The 16,978-nt window shown below is 35.8% G+C and overlaps 1 protein-coding gene across 1 annotated transcript in view; it reads left to right on the top strand.

Moving 5' to 3' along the window:
* Window positions 1-748: 748 nt before the first annotated feature.
* Window positions 749-16,978, top strand: part of LOC110442565 (myosin-I heavy chain-like) — a gene marked incomplete in the record, with an annotated part of 108,068 nt that continues 91,838 nt past the window's right edge. The window contains 2 exon segments of the mRNA XM_021486232.1: window positions 749-907; window positions 6,187-6,293. Coding sequence (XP_021341907.1) covers window positions 868-907; window positions 6,187-6,293 — 147 coding nt within the window.

Below are 16,978 nucleotides of genomic sequence, written 5' to 3'. Positions count from 1 at the left end.
CTATGATTTATTTCAGGAATGCATTATTTAGGATGATAAAATATATTCCAAACTATGGTATATAAACCGTCCAAAATCATAGCTTCCTACAAACGCCCACAAACGAAAAAGAGAAAGTGGTCAACTTCCGTAGTGTTTATCAACACGCTGTGGAAACAGCTTGACCATGTTGGACAGGACGTAACCTGTGTTTTTAACGGTGATCGCGATCTTTCTCGACTTCTGTGACGGTCTCGGTGCGATGTCGATGAGCGTTCTCGACTACCATGTCCCGATCCTCCATGCTGATCTCGCTTCGATCCACCCGAGTCACCACTGTTCGGTTTCCGTGATGATGCATGAATGCCTCCCTCTCGCTTAACCGTATTATTCGCCCCCCTCCCTCGTCCAAGAAAACCCATGTTGTTTAGTTAAAACCTCTCTGCTCAATAATTATTCGCCGCCGTCCAGCCATTAGTGTATTTTTTTCATTAACCTTGATGTGCGCATGCCCGAATCGTAAATTGGGACCGAATCGTAAATCGAACTGTTCTTTTTTATTTTATCATATCTAATTTAATAAATGAATATATGGGTATTTTCATGGCTAAAATAATTTTCTATGTTATGCGTTTTGTTACAGATATGAATATTTTTAAATTAAGAAAATGTGAGTTTATTACGACAATGTCCACACACTTCGCTGGCTCGGTCGGGAGTGGCGGCGAAGTTGAAAGAGTTACCGTACGGCAAGCGAGCTGCGTGAGTCACTCGCAACGCTGGGCACAAGGCAAGCGAGTAGTGTGATTTAACCACCGTTTTTCATTCGGATGGAGAGTTAGTTATGGAGTAAATACTGGACAAAAAGGAAAACTTTAACGGGCAAAAATGTCATCGATTTTAGAAAGACCAGAGCTCGCCTCTCGGGGTACGTATGTCGGCATATTCAGCATCCCCATCTTTTTGTTCGCCGATTATAATCAACTCAGAGGTTCGATTGCTTTGTATTGTGTAAATGAACTGACACTGACAGTATATAGAGAACAGCGGAGTGTCATGTTTCTTCATCGATGACATTACACATCCGATAATATAAATTCAATGTCTACGGTACATATGCTCTGTTTTCTATATTTTCACAACCATAGAATCCAGTAGTCATAAGCCGTTATGGCGTCAATCAGCTGATTTTATTTATGGCTGTTTAGCATGTTTTGTACATTCTCCACTTTTCGCTGTTTATTTAGCGGAATCACGTAGCCTGTTTGTAAAATACATTTTTTGTCCTTTATATATTTATTTATCATTTTGTAAAAATATATATTATATAACATGTTTATATGTTAATGTTATAAAATAGTCTTTGGTTTGTTCAATAATTTTTCAACAATTTATTTGTACAAATATTTTGAACAAACCAAAAATTCTGATAATTTTTACAACATAAAGAAAATCCTGACAGTAGAATCAAATTTGCACTGTTTATAATAGTAAATTTGACCACAATGTATATATATTAATTTCGGTTATGTCAGGGATGTTATACAACAGCATATTGTGCCTAGCATTACACAAGGAGAGATGCATATATATACTGCATTCAGTATAGGTTTTCAAGATTCGAAAAGTTTATTCTTTGTTTTGTGTTAGAAATATATGACACTATGTCAGTAGAGCTATAGATTCAGTTCAGCACAAGAAAAGGATAATAAAATAGTTCTACAGCAGAAAAAAAATTCTACATGATTATGTTGGTTGCATATAGGGCTATATATAGATTGCCTTTTCTAAAATAATTAAAGGGTTACTTTAAATTTGTAACTTAAATCCTGAATTTGAGCACAATGCTCTCCACTGTGACTTGATGTCATCTCCCAGCACTGTCATGGTATAATAGTGATATTTCTACACAAGTATTGATTTCTGTTTTGCTATAGGATCTTTACCTGTTGAACCTACAGCCACAGTGAATCACCCATTCTGTTATTTACACCTGTGTAGTTGTCGATACCTCTGTGTACTGGTCTACATATTACACCTACATAACACTGATAGTACACATCTGTCTATAGCTATCAAAGCCAGGCTGTGAGTCAATCCCTGTGATTTACAGTACTTGTAATTTACAGGTAGCTGGTCACTGAATTACAGCAGCTGTAAATTAGCCAGGTACACACACAATAATAGGTCAACATGCATAATGAATAGGCTGGTTACAAAGAGTGCTTCCAGTAATGTTACATAATGACTCTACACCAGTATGTAACCATGTGTTAGACTGGGGAGTGCACCTGTCTGACGTGAGCTGTGTGGATACACACCACTACCCATCGATAATGTCAGCTAGGGACAGCCATGTAATGGTCTTTTCATCTTCCCAATCTTAGGCTTTGTTTCAAGTTACAAGCTTTTGTTTTGCTTTGTTATGATAGGTCTGAGTTCTTTATAAGATTTAGTTGCATTGTACAATTGTTTTTTACTGTTTGTACTACAAGTTGGTGAACACAGCCCCTGGATATGATTACACACTACATTAAGTATGTACCATACTTGATCTAATAAGGACACCATGGCCAAGCATTGTTAAAAGAGAAGTGGGACGTCCTTTATTTAGACGTTTTTCTCAAGTAACATTAATTTTATGTCATATTTTGATTATTTTCCCTGCTGCAACAGTGAATTATAGGTTTCTCCAGAGTTGAAATCCCCTTCAAATAAACACAGTTTATCATTATAATCATGAAATAGTACAATATTGGTAACTGTATCAACAGATAACGTTCAATTCTTGTATAATTTTATTTGTCTTAACTGAGTCAGCACCTTTTTATGTGGTGGAAGTTATATATAATAATCTGTCTAACAAAACAAAACCAATGACATTAGGAAATTATGTATCAGGAACAGAAAAAATAAAAAATAGTTATTATAAGAAATTTAGAAATCTTTTTAAAATCCCTGGGGTGCCCTTATGAGAGCAGATGGTCTCGTTACATCAAGTGGTGTATATATATTACTGAAATTGCGCAAATTAAAGTAAAGTGAATGATAGATGTTTGATAGATGTTTGTTGCTGTGCTAATATTAGTTGAGAAAGTCCACACAGCAGAGTCAATAGTGTACTTGTTTGTGACTGATTATTTTATTTTAGTTGCACCATGGTGTTAGTTATAACAGATTAAATCTTGACATCAAAATGCATTATTTTGACATCATCGATGATTATGGCTTGTATCTTGACATTATGTATCATTTAGTATGACATCATTTTCTTTGTGTTGTTTTCCTGTCAACATAATTGTTTACCAAATAAACAATTATTTGTAACAGAGTCACTGTCTCTGCTAGGGGTCAAACATATGGGCCTACAGATTACCAGTACATGTACAGTGCTCTACCAATAAATCAGCTCAATGAAAATAAAATCTTACTAAGTCAGAGGCAATTAGATGGTTCACTATACAACGACATTCTCCCCATCATTGTTCTCAACTTGTTCTTCAGTCTTTTAGAGTGCAGCTATATTTGTGACAGCAAAGCTAAGCAGAAAATTGTACTTAATACTTATGTCACTTGGTATGTGCGAATGTACCCAAGTTCATTTTCTCAAGTGACTCCGTAGCCACTAGTAGTCAAACCTGAGATTTGAGGTTATTAGTCAATGCTCGGCACATTGAGCTTTTGGGAAAATCCCATTTGCTTACAAGTCAGTAATATACTATAATAAACCCAAAGTTTGAAGATAACAATGGGGTTTGTACCTCCTTAGGGGTCTTCAGGAGGGATAACTGACTTATTATATTGTAATATCTTAAAAAATCAAAATGCATAGTAAAAGTCAGGTCTTGAAGAGCCTGAAAAGGTAAAAGTGTTTCAGGGTTGGAATCTTCCAATTTTAGTTTTGTTTTATTTATCAACCACGATGAAAGTCAATTTGAACCTTTTTATAGTTAATAGGTCTTTTCCATCCTCCCCCATTTACTTTTGTCATTGAATATAAGAGCAAATTAAACGTACTGTACCAATACATAGTAAACTAATGTCTGTGCATGTTTACATACTGATGTATCTAATAAAATCTATTTGTGTATTCCACTACAGTGCATACATACATGTTCTATATGGTCATTGATGTGTGTCCCTTTGTGACAGATGAGAGGACAATAGTCATTCATGTCTTAAGCATGTGGCATGTCATACATCATTCTCTGTTTATCATCCTTAAGAAGTATGTACCAAAAGTGTATTGCTTGTTATTTTGTGGAATTTCATTTCTATAGTAATGTCCATGGCCAAAAACATGGACTTAACTATAGAAATGAAAACAATATAGAGTACAAGTCATTTCCAACATCAACGATCTATTTTGGTTGTAAACCATTCATGTTTTATGGCCAGCATAGCCTTTTTAGGAGGGTATTGACTTTTGTGGGGTGGATTAATGCATTGTTTGTTATGCCATTCACCACATGACTCAGTGTCTGCTCATACCATATATCCTGCAGAATATTACACATGTTTATGGTCGATGATCCATGAGGGGCCATAACTCGGAACAGAATTAGTCAGGGACTGCATCTACAATACAATGCCCATGTGAAAGAGTCAGGTCAGGGGTCAGGTCAGGTCATGTACAGACTGTACATTAGCTGTAGGACCAGGTCATGTCCCAAGGTCAGGTCATGAGCCAGGTCAGGGGTCAGGTCAGGTCATGTACAGACTGTACATTAGCTTTATATAGGATATGACCAAGTCATGTCCCAAGGTCAGGTCATGGGTCAGGTCATGTACAGATTAGGCCAAGTCAGGTCATTTGCTACAATGTAGGTCAGGTGATCAAGTACAGACTGAACTGGGGTCAGGTCATGCATCAGTGTTGGGTTAGATCATATATATGTACCAGGGTCAGGTCATGTACAGATTATACCGAATCAGGCCATTAGCTAGGTCAGGTCAAATACAGACAGTACTGGGGTCAGGTCTGTAGCGGAACTGGACTGGGTCGATCGTCAGCGACCAGATTGCACAATTGGTAGAGCATCCTTCTAGAGTTCGGAGGGTCCCGGGTAGGAACCTCCGTCTGGCCGTGCATTTTTCCTCTCCTGTTACATTTGGCGCCCAACGAAATATACCCACAGAAGGTGGTATAGGGTCTTGTGTGTCTTTGGGGTCGAAGACTTTGAGGAAGGAGGAATGCAGCGGAACTGGACTGGGTCGATCGTCAGCGACCAGATAGCTCAATTGGTTGAGCATCCGTCTAGAGTTCGGAGGGTCCCGGGTTTGAACCCCGGTCTTGCCGTGCATTTTCCCTCTCCTGTTACATTTGGTATAAAAGATGTGGATTAATTAGGTTGTCTTACAAGCGTCAGCTGTGGGGAATTTCCCTTTAGCTCAGCGGTAGAGCATCAGGCTGGAGAGCCAAAGGTCGCGGGTTCGAGCCCCAGCGACGGCACTTTCTTTATTAATATTCTTCGTCCTATTACAAATTGGTGCCGTTGACCCTCCCTGTTCAAGGTAGGAGAATCCTTGGCAGGGAGTCAAAGAACCTGGGTTGGTGTTTGAAAAAAGGGGGGAATAGTGTAAAAGAATTAATTATAGGTTGTCTTACAGTGTCAGCTGTGGGGAATTTCCCTTTAGCTCAGCGGTAGAGCATCAGGCTGGAGAGCCAATGGTCGCGGGTTTAAGGACCAGCGACGGCACTATCTTTATCACTTCCCACTGAAATTTAGATTTTGGAGTATATTTGATACATTTTCAAGATTCTTATACGTGCCCCTAGGTACATAGTTGCATAGGGCAATTGTTGAAAACTGGGGTTACTACAAGCTGTGTTTTGGGGGTGAAAACCCTCATTTTGGGATTTCTTGGAGCACTGTTAGGTTAGGTTATATACCAGGGTCAGGTCATGATCGTGTACATATTAATTATATCAGGTCAGCTCATGTGCTAGGCCATCAGGTCAATTACAGACTGTGCTGGGATCAGGTCGTGCACCAGTCTGTATGCATGTAAGATTTAGGGGTTTTTGCAGCTTTTTTTCAGGATAGGGAATTTGATAGTTGGGTAGTGCATTTTTATGTTGTACCTAATATTTATGTGGTATGACACTATAAATGAGTTATGTTTTGTTACAGTGATAATACCATTTAGAAATGTGTTTATATTTTGTAATAATTAACATACATAATGTTGATTTCCATTTTCCAGGTGCCCGACCCGAAGATGGAGTTTGTGATATGACAATTATCAGTGATATTGATGAGAAAGGAATTAACATCAATTTGCGGACCAGATATAAAAAGAACAAGATTTATGTATCCTTTAAAAATTGTATGCCTAATATTGCCAGCACAGATTAGGTTGTAGGTAACAACAAATGTATATGTCTTTTGTATGATGTGTTGATGATGACAATTAAACCACAATTTTTTCCATTGCAGTCCATTTTGTATGCAACATCAATTAATTTTTAAGAGAATATGTATAGCATCCAAGCTTACACACTACCTACGTTGTATGCCACCTAGCTAACTGAAGTAATTGTAAGGATACATGAAATTGTTTGTTGATGAAAATAACCAACATTGCAATCAGTCAATATTCTTTGTACATACATTTGACAATTTTGTACAAAGGTTTTGAGTTGCCGGAGATGAATAAGAGTTTGAGGAACACAGGTTTTTAGAGCAATGGCAGTTTGAGTAATCAGATGTTGATTTACAAAAAACATATAAGATCACGGTCGGAATAAAGCAAAATTTAAGGAGCATGGGGTATTCAAGTAATGTCAGTTTGAGTAAGCAAGGTTTCACTGTATACTCTGCTGGGTCTACCAAGATAGGTCCACCAATTGCAAGTTAATGTATAGATACACATACCAAAATACCTTGGCTTCATATCTATGAACACAGTATTCCCATAATACTTATAACCAATTTGCATTCATCATTCCATGGAAATCAGTGTTGTCATTTTTCTATTTTCGAATGATGCTCCTACATACCTTTTTTACCTTTTTTTTGGCATTATTGTTTTAGCATCTTGAGGATTGCCCAACTTTGTAAAATTTCTAAACTTCCATGCTTCATTTCTCTTCAGTTCTCCAACCCATAGCTCGATTCATTCCCAGTCGCCAATAAAAGAATATCCTAAAAGTTTAGGAAAACTCACGAGACTTAAGTGTCACACGATCAGTAGTTAGCAAGAACTATGACTAGTTACTAGTCGTAGATCTGGCTAACTAACGATCAATATTAGTGTTAACTCCACTATCTCACATTCTGACCATCCACTGCCAGCCAAGATCTGCGTTACTGTACTTTCCAATCAAGTTTATAATTTAATTGACTCTGTGAAACTGCAGAATGTTTAACATTGATCATTTACCTATGAATGTCCACCTCTTTTTGGTTCAAGATCGTTCAAAATTTTAATAAGTGTACAATTTGTATATGTTTTTGAAATGATAAATCTTCTTGTTTTATTTCTTGTTGACAATATAAACAATAGTGTATATATTGTGGGACACAGATGTATATTACACTGTTCATGAACATAGTTAACATCTTGTTAAGGTATAGGATTTTAACAGGAATGATGACAGAGTTGGCACACAATTCTAAAGAGATATATACATGGAGTTGTGCTCTTTCAGTTGTTTTTCTGCAAGTTCTTGCAATAAGAAGTTTTCTCTTCAAGCTGTCTTGTGAATTGTTTTTCCAGTAAAGTGATTATGAGTTATGATTTCCTTGCTCTTGCCTTTTTTTGGATAGGCTTCTTCTTTGACCATTTATGGGAATGCCTAGTGGATATGTAGAAGATGTATAAAATCAATACAGCCACAATTACATTAGAGTCTGGTGCTATTGGCATTACACATTGATATGTATCTACGTAATTGGCAGCTTATTGACAAGCTTACATTCACTGACAGTAGGCCTAGGGATGGAGAGGAAGACCCATCAACCCAAGTATGATAAGTGCTGTTTTATACAGTAAGCCTACAGATAAAAAGCCTGTTTTGTTAAGGGTTAAAAATGCAAATAAAACAAAGTTTTAATTAGGTGATCGTAACATTTAACAGTTACATGTATACATATGTTCAACCATTAAACATTTCTCCCACTTCTGTGTATGAAAGATACATATATGTGTCCCTGGCACTTAGTTATGTCTTGCATAAATCTTTAAATTTTAGGTATGGCTACTGTATTGTATATCATCCTTTTTTTCTTTCCAAATATGTCTTTAGTTTGTGTATACGTTATCTAGAAATTTTGCTATATTTATTGTAGAGTTTGCATTGTTGATGTCTTGTCTAATTTTATCAAAATTTAGGTTAATCCTTTCACCCCTGTGTAACTTAAGTAAACTCTACTATGCATCGATCTGGATGAGTCCATTATGGTCTACAATGGTGAGAGGAGTCATATAAAGGTATCCTACTATGTGTGATATGGATATTCTACCCAAGGGTGCAGAATTTTGGTCAATATGTTCACTGTTTCTCTCATCATCAATTAAGGGTTTCCTGGCTAGAAAGAAGGACTGTGTACGAACAGTTCGTATGTAAATGTTCAAATATTGATAAATTTATCTAGTTGTGTTTATTGTTAAGATTTTGAAAAAAACATAAGGATTGTGAAACGGATGAGTGCACATGTATGCTTGTGAAGTGCATCCTAAAACAAACGTACAGAATATTAACAACTACTCAAGCAAGCGGAAAAGGAAGTTGGGCTTGTACGGAGTTTGACACACTTAAGTCAGGATACACACTGAGATTCGTACAACCTTTCAAGTGTACAGGAAGAGTGCGGTGCCTCAGATATGTTTTATGCCCTATCTGGCAGTCTCAGTCACTTCCAGACTCCCTCAAATTCCTCACACTGATAACTGCTCTTTAGATTCCGGGATCAACTGAGAATGTTTAGTCTGGCAAGGTGAACATATCTATCTTTGGGATAGCTAAACTTTGGCATAATATGTAATTCTTATTTCATATCTTGTGATCACAAGAAATACATATAGAGGATTTATTGAAGCCCAAACCATTGGTTTCTATGTCAATATTTATAAATATTTGTGTAAGACAGGTCTTCACTCCTTGTAGTAGAATATGATATCAGGACAGGTGTCAGCAAGCAATCGGGTATAGGAAAAACATCAGATGTCAATTAAATTAAGTCAGGCTTCGGGTCAGTTTAAACACGAGTAAATGTAGATTAGATTAAAAGGTGTGATAGGGATCAGTGGTTTTTGTGTGTGAAGAATTTCAGGTACATTTCCATTCAGTACGTAATTGGACCTAATTTATCCAGCCTGACTTTTGTTCATGTAGTTGGTTGAAGTGGCTGATTGCAAAACAATTTGATTATTGGGCAATTTTGAATAGTAAAAAGGGAAACATGGATATATATGGCTTGGTTTTACATGGGCAATGTAACTCAAATGTTTGTAGCTCCATGTGTGTACGTACAGGTGCCAGAATTAAATGAACACATTGGGATTGAGCCTAGCCATCAACGTGGGTGTTTTCCCTTGACTTAATCAATAATCATATACCAACTATTGGGTACCATTAGGTTATATAGCAGATTTCAGTTCATGTCTTTGTTTTGATGGCCTTGATTACAAATTACAGAATATTCATATAAATTTTTAATTTCTCATTAATCACATAGAAAAAAAGAACAGTTTTAATTAATAGGAAAATGTGGCAATGCAGCTGTTGAAAAGCATTTTTTGCAGACTTCATTCATGATCATCATGATTTATGAAAGTGATCAATATTTATTGCAAAGGCTAGTATGTGTATGTAGGTGTTTCTAGGTGATCATGTTCAGGGTTTGATAACATCCTGAATAATTAATGTATGTTTCAATAATCCAGAACATAAAATTTCAAATATTTTGTCCAAAGCATACATTTATGTAATTGAAGTTTCACTGTTCACGGTCAGAACCAGATAATATCACTTACAAGAATTGTAATATTTAAATCTGAAGAAGTTGCCCCTTTCCTGAATAGAAACATGTTTTAATACTTATATTTACAATACATGCATATACTTTAGCTAATCAGGTATACATATATGTATGTGTATTAATCTGTAAGTACCTGCATACAGCGTACAGAGATTTACCATGTATATACATATATCTGTATTACCGGTAGTCAAAAATTACCTGTGTACAGAGATCTACCAAGTGTACATATATCTGTACTAGTCAAGATTTACTTGTGTACAGATATCTACCAAGTGTACATATATCTGTTCTAGTCAAGATTTACCTGTGTTCAGAGATCTACCAAGTGTACATATATCGGTACTAGTCAAGATTTACCTGTGTACAGATATCTACCAAGTGTACATATATCTGTATTAGTCAAGAATTACCTGTGTACAGAGATCTACCAAGTGTACATATATCTGTACTAGTCAAGATTTACCTGTGTTCAGAGATCTACCAAGAGTACATATATCTGTACTAGTCAAGATTTACCTGTGTCCAGAGATCTACCAAGTGTACATATATATGTACTAGTCAAGATTTAACTGTGTACAGATATCTACCAAGTGTACATATATCTGTTCTAGTCAAGATTTACCTGTGTTCAGAGATCTACCAAGAGTACATATATCTGTACTAGTCAAGATTTACCTGTGTACAGATATCTACCAAGTGTAAAATACTTGTGTATGAAGATCTAACCAAGTGTACATATATCTGTATTGGTCAAGAATTACCTGTGTACAGAGATCTTCCAAGTGAACATGTATCTGTGATAGTCAAGAATTACCTGTGTACAGAGATCTACCAAGTGTACATATATCTGTATAAGTCAAGAAATACCCATGTACAGAGAACAACGAAGTGTACATACATGTATCTGTGTACGTAATCTGTAAGGACCTGTATACAGAGAACAACCAAGTATGCATATATCTATATACAATTTACTAGTCTATAGGAAGATGCCATTGGTACTAACTTGAGCATGTATATAGCACACTTTGTATAATTAGTGCCAGCACCATGGAGACTAAGAGTGGTGTACAGCTTGATGTTTAACATAACCCTTCATCTCACACCTGGTAGCCAAACACATGTACAGACTGGGTACAGATCACTGCTGATGACATGATGCATGTTTGTCTATATACTAGTAAATATATCTGTATGTACATTTCATAAGCTGTAGGTGCTGTAATAGGTGGTAATTGAAAGAGTCGGCTAATAACTGAGAAATTCAAAATGCAGATATATATAAGCTGAGATGCTGCCATATTACATTTCTTATACTAGTATTCTATTTCTGTATTGTATGTGAATCAGTCAGTGATGAGTCTGAATGACTCTCCTCCACTTAAACAATTTTAGGTGTACTTTAAAAAAGTATAAAACATAGGTTTTCCATTAGAAGCAGCAGCCTGTCCCCCTCCTCCTAAGACAAACTAGACCATTAATATTTAATCTTAACATGCCATGGGTCAGTCTGAAATGATGGCTGGCCATGGATTGGTCAGTGATTTAGGACCAGCAGTTCTTCTAGTACGATTATGGACAGTAAGTCTAGTACTGAATGTAATAATCTGATGTAGGAGTCCTCAACCCTGTCCAGGAGAAGTACATGTACCTTGAAGGTACATAGAAGGCTTCTATGTGTGGATGAGGTGGGGTTATCAGTCAGGTATATGATGGACATTGTGATTTATGTGCTGGTTTATGAGGGAGCTCTCCAGACCAATAAAACTCCTATATATCTTGGCGATAACTTTCCAACATCCCTGTGTATTTTACACCAGTAGAATTATACACAGGGATAATGGTAGTCTATACAAATTGCAAGGATACTGTACTGGCGAGGTTCCGATAATAATTGTAAATTGCAATTCAGTGTTTACAACTTGAGAAAACCTACAAACTTTGTTTTCTTACCTATAATCTTCAGGATTTTGATCATACAGCAAAACCATTATTAATTTTCTCCATGCTAATTATAAAGGCACTTATGAAGGTCAAAATGTAATTGGGTTGCCTATGCTGCTCCCGCAATAGGCAGCCGTGGGAAATTGAAAATGACATAATTCTTAATGATAAGTTTGCACTCAGTATTTGACCAGAGTTATTGAAATAGTGAAACACTGGTTATATTTAGATAAGTCCTCAAAAAGCATTGTCTACTTACTTAATATATGTCTATTACAAATGGTCAGTGTGTTCGTGTAGTCATGTGGTAAAATTGGAAAAATATAGCAGGTGTTGGTTATCACCTATATTTCAAATAAAGGTAGCTGTTTATTGTCAAAGTACAACATTAATTTACACTCTATAGCTATTTATCCACTTCTGGAAGCAAGCGTCATGGAGGCCATGTTTATTAACCACTTACAGTTTGAATTAATGTCACTTCAGGAAATGGTTGTAACCTCTTGGTGCCCACACAAAGATGTAACTCGTACAACTCATGACCGTGATCCTATATTTGACATAAAGGTTGGACAGAGCATAAGTGTGTAATGTTTAAAAGATTGTGGTACAAGATTAGAACCACTGATTTTACATGAAGTACTAGTGAAATAATGTTTTCTCTTTTGCTTATAATTAGACACATTACTTTGTTAAGTTGTACAGAAAAGACAAGTTAATCTGTCAACCACCAGCTCAGAGCTGCAACAAAGTGTCCACAAATGATAGACCACACACTTCCATGGTCAGTAATTTAACAACAGACGGTCATTGTAGAAGTTTGGCATGATTAAAACCTTGTATAGTTGATAAACGAGCTTTAAATAGGGACATTGCTGAACTGGATTAGCCATACTTCTTTTTCTTGCTTCTTTTTATAATATTCAACCTGATTGCAATAAACAGAATGATAGACAGGAGAAAGATGTTTATGTAGGAAAGAATTATAAAGTTATGATTTTTTTTTTTATAAAATAGTTTATATAGCAAGTAAGATATGCCCGAGTCGTTATCTAAGGAGAGAGATAAAGGCGAACTTTTGTGCAGTAACATGTTTTCATGATTACGTGAAAGAAGGGCATTCACAAAATATTGAAATAGGATGAAATCTGCATACAGTCAAACTATTATATTTTAAAGATGTTGGGACTGTATAATCTTGAACATAACTGGTATTAACAGTAGCTGGTTATGAGAGATATTTGAGTCAAGAAGCATAGAAACAAGAACCAAGAACTGATGCAGCAATGAACATGGTTATTCATGATTTATCAGGCTGTAAAATATTGAAGTTTGTTAATTGCAATTGTTACTCGATTCAAAATTGTTTAAATTAACAGATTCATCTAGATCTTTTAACAAAAAGAATATTCCTTCTGTGAAATTACCTTGGTATAACCATGGTCTACTTACAAACCTTCACTATTAATGATACACTGTATATGTTGATTTATCCCCTACCTGACATGTTTAGTATCCCCTACCTGACATGTTTAGATAAAGATCTCTGGACAGGGAATTAGGTGTTTGGAAAGATTGTTGATGCCTCTTTACTGGTATTGTCAGTTTTTGAGATGGATGTGCAATTCTGTGTATTATTTAGGTGCATGTTGTTTATCAAGTAGGTCATCATTCTTGGTGGTTATAGGTACACTATGTTCTACAACAGTTTTACTTCTGTGATAAGTCGGTTCAGAGATGTATACTACAGACTGCCAACAGGTGTACAGTGAATGGCGTTTCTTATCCAATCAGCTATGTCAGACAGATTTTACTGGGGGAAATGGTGGACCCTCACATGCTCAAAGTCCATCTCTCTGTTTGTGTCTTTTTGAAAATAAAACATGTAGTACAAAAAGTGGTGTACATGGTAAATGTACCTGTTTTCATCATGATCATTATTACTACATACATGTGTAGTAACTTGAAGCATGCCTGATACACACATACATGTAGGTATTGGTTGTGCCCAGGGCAATTCCAATACTTCCTGTCTATCTGTAGTGATAGGCGTGTACATGTAATGTATCAATATTCAAAACTTAAAACATGAATATCCATCTCCTGGATATACTCTGAAGCTGTGCACTGCAGCCTATAGCTCATCAGATTTCTTTGTGTGATGGGTGATAAGATGATCATTACATGTATGTTACTGCATTAAAAAAGGGTGGGGATGAAAATGGCTTGCTGTTAGGAAGTGATTGTAGATTTTGAATCTGTCAAAGGTTTTCATATACTGTTCATGATTTTACATATACTGTAAATACATAGGAAGGGTACAAATTACACTTTAAATACTTATCTTACATAAGTAGTTGTCAAGAAGATAACAGGATATGTAATTATGTAACTTCCTTATAAATAGTTATAGCCACATCTAGTAAAGGATGGGGTGATTAATTATAATCCTTATACCCGGTAATACTAAATGGATATTATCACCTATACACATATAAAATTGAGATTGAACTAAAAATAACTGCAATTGTATGGTATTTTAATGCTTAAAGAAACCAATGTCATGCTAAGGGAAATCTTTTCAACTATACAGTGTATGCATTGTTTTGCAAGAGAATCTCATCAGAGGTTTGGATGTACACCGTAGCTATCTGTAATTCCTCTGATGATATTGATGTAGATTTTTGTTATAAGGGAAAATTAGTCTTCAAAATGTTTTAAATAAAAAAAAAAAAGCAACAATCAGTCACTTGTGTGTCGGAGCTGATGATCAGACAGAGTTAAACTGTACATAGTTTACTGTCGGCATGATTGTCAGATAACTATATTAGACCTATGGATCTTAAAAAGTAAGAGAAATTGCACTAAGCTTCATACATATACCCAGATACATGAATCTTGCTGACTTTTTTGACCATAAAATGCTCTTTTGAAAGTTCATGTGGTGTGAAATATATGTACATTATGATTTATTTTCAAAACCTACAAGATTTCTGTACAAATATACTCCATATGAACGTCTGGTAATGTAAAATTAATTAAATAATATTTTACTCAACAAATCTAAAAACTGGAAACCTAACATACTGCTGTGATGTATGGGGTTTGTGTGGATTTTGGAGGAGTTGCTGGAGGTGAACCTGCTGTGTAGATTTCATGCTTGAGGTAGATGTATACCACCATGAGAACCACAGCAGTAAACACACATTTGACATCTGCCTGCAACCCCTCCATCATTGTAGCATCTGCTCACATGTCTGGGAGGCAACCCTACATTGTACATCATTACTGTAAAAATTGTGTAAACAAGGAAGATAGTTAGCTAGACACATCTGCCCTCCTTTTACTTACATGCTAATGTGTCGGGAACACATGCTTTTGTTCTGGAATTGTGTAAAGTGCATTGGTTTCTTGACAATCATGGCAATATATAAAAACAATGACATATAGCTACTACACTGCATAATCAATTAGTGTGGTCCAAACTTGTGAGAAAGTTGTGAAAAGTGAGGTCCAATATCAAGGTTTCCAGTAAAGTGAAATGTTCCAGCGAAAAACAAATAAACTGTTAAATCATGTTTTAAAAGTGTCACCAGGGTGACAAGTATATAAATATCGGTAGAACGTATTGGTTTTCTTGCCAAAGTTAGATCATATTATAAGACATCCACAAACTTGATGCATTTATAAGATCTATTACAGTATTCCCGATTGGCTCCTACTGATCAGCCCCGACAACATTTCAGGTGTGTGCTTTTCCCTGGTGTTAAGAAATTTAGGTAAACATTATACAGATGTTACAGCTTGATAACATTCACAAAACAATGCCCACATAAAGATTCTTTAGTTTTCTACACTGTTGAATGTATTCATTTTACGATCGGGTCACTTATCAAATATAAAGAAGAGTGCAAGTTGTGAAATTGAATGCAGGATGTCAGCCATTCTGACAGGAAGTATCGTAGCTCATGATTACATGTCTTGGGCTGCCAGCTTATGATCACCTGTGTGACAGTGTGGTATAATGACCTCATACAAATTAATGCTCTAAGGCAGTTCAGTAATTCGTTTTGTCAATAACAAGGCAGTGCTTCCAAGGCCATAATACACACACTCTACCACTTTGGACACTTATTTTACAGATAGAGACAGATTTGTGGATTTTAGTTTTTATCAAAGAAATTGACAATTCTTTACATTTACAAGAGTGAAAAGAAGGAATGTGTTTGTGTGTTTATTCTGACAACAAAACCTCACAAAAACTAAATGAAGCATATATGGTGCCGATACCACACAAAGCTTTTAAAAAACAATATTTGGTTTACATTTTAAATTGGTCTTATTACTGTTTGTGTGTATATAAATATTGGACCGGATATTTGCAATGTGATCTGGATTTCCAGAGAAGTTTATTTGTACATAAGATATAGTATTCTTATGCTACTGGTTTGATTGAATTCAAACTTTGTTATGTAGGGTATACATGTATCTTAAATAGCTTCTTCATCTTGAAGAAGAATTTACCTTTACAGTAGGGTTGCTGTATGTAAACTAGGTTTTGTATCTGTAGTTGGCTTAGACTTACTGCATATAAGATTTCTATTTACTTCTGATTTAATCAGAATCAGAAGTCACCTGAGCTACTTCGAGTGTTATTTTATATTATCAAAGAAGAATCACCTTTATGTACTCCAATGTTTCAGCTTTCACATATTGAAAGTCTATTGCTTTGGGTTCTACAAATTTTTTTAAAAGACTTGTTTTTTTAAAACATGCTACCGGCATATATACATGTACAACACTGCATGTGCAGTGTGATCAGGTTGCAGGGACCATAATCAATGAATGGCTTGGCTGATCGTCAGTGTAGTTGACTTTCCAGGACAAAATGTGTTGGTCTATTACTTTGCTTTAATGGGCAACAGCAGCCAGGTTCACTGAAACTGTGGAGCCACGTGACTACATACATGTAATATTTATTGATGTTTTAGTTCCAAACTCGTTGTTCCAAACCATTTGAGGAACAGTGATGATGACATCTGTACCATATATTCTTTGCCAGTACT

This window comes from Mizuhopecten yessoensis, unplaced genomic scaffold (assembly GCF_002113885.1).
Source record: "Mizuhopecten yessoensis strain PY_sf001 unplaced genomic scaffold, ASM211388v2 scaffold716279, whole genome shotgun sequence".
Lineage (NCBI taxonomy): Eukaryota > Metazoa > Mollusca > Bivalvia > Pectinida > Pectinidae > Mizuhopecten > Mizuhopecten yessoensis.
This window is presented reverse-complemented; position numbering and strand designations above follow the sequence as displayed.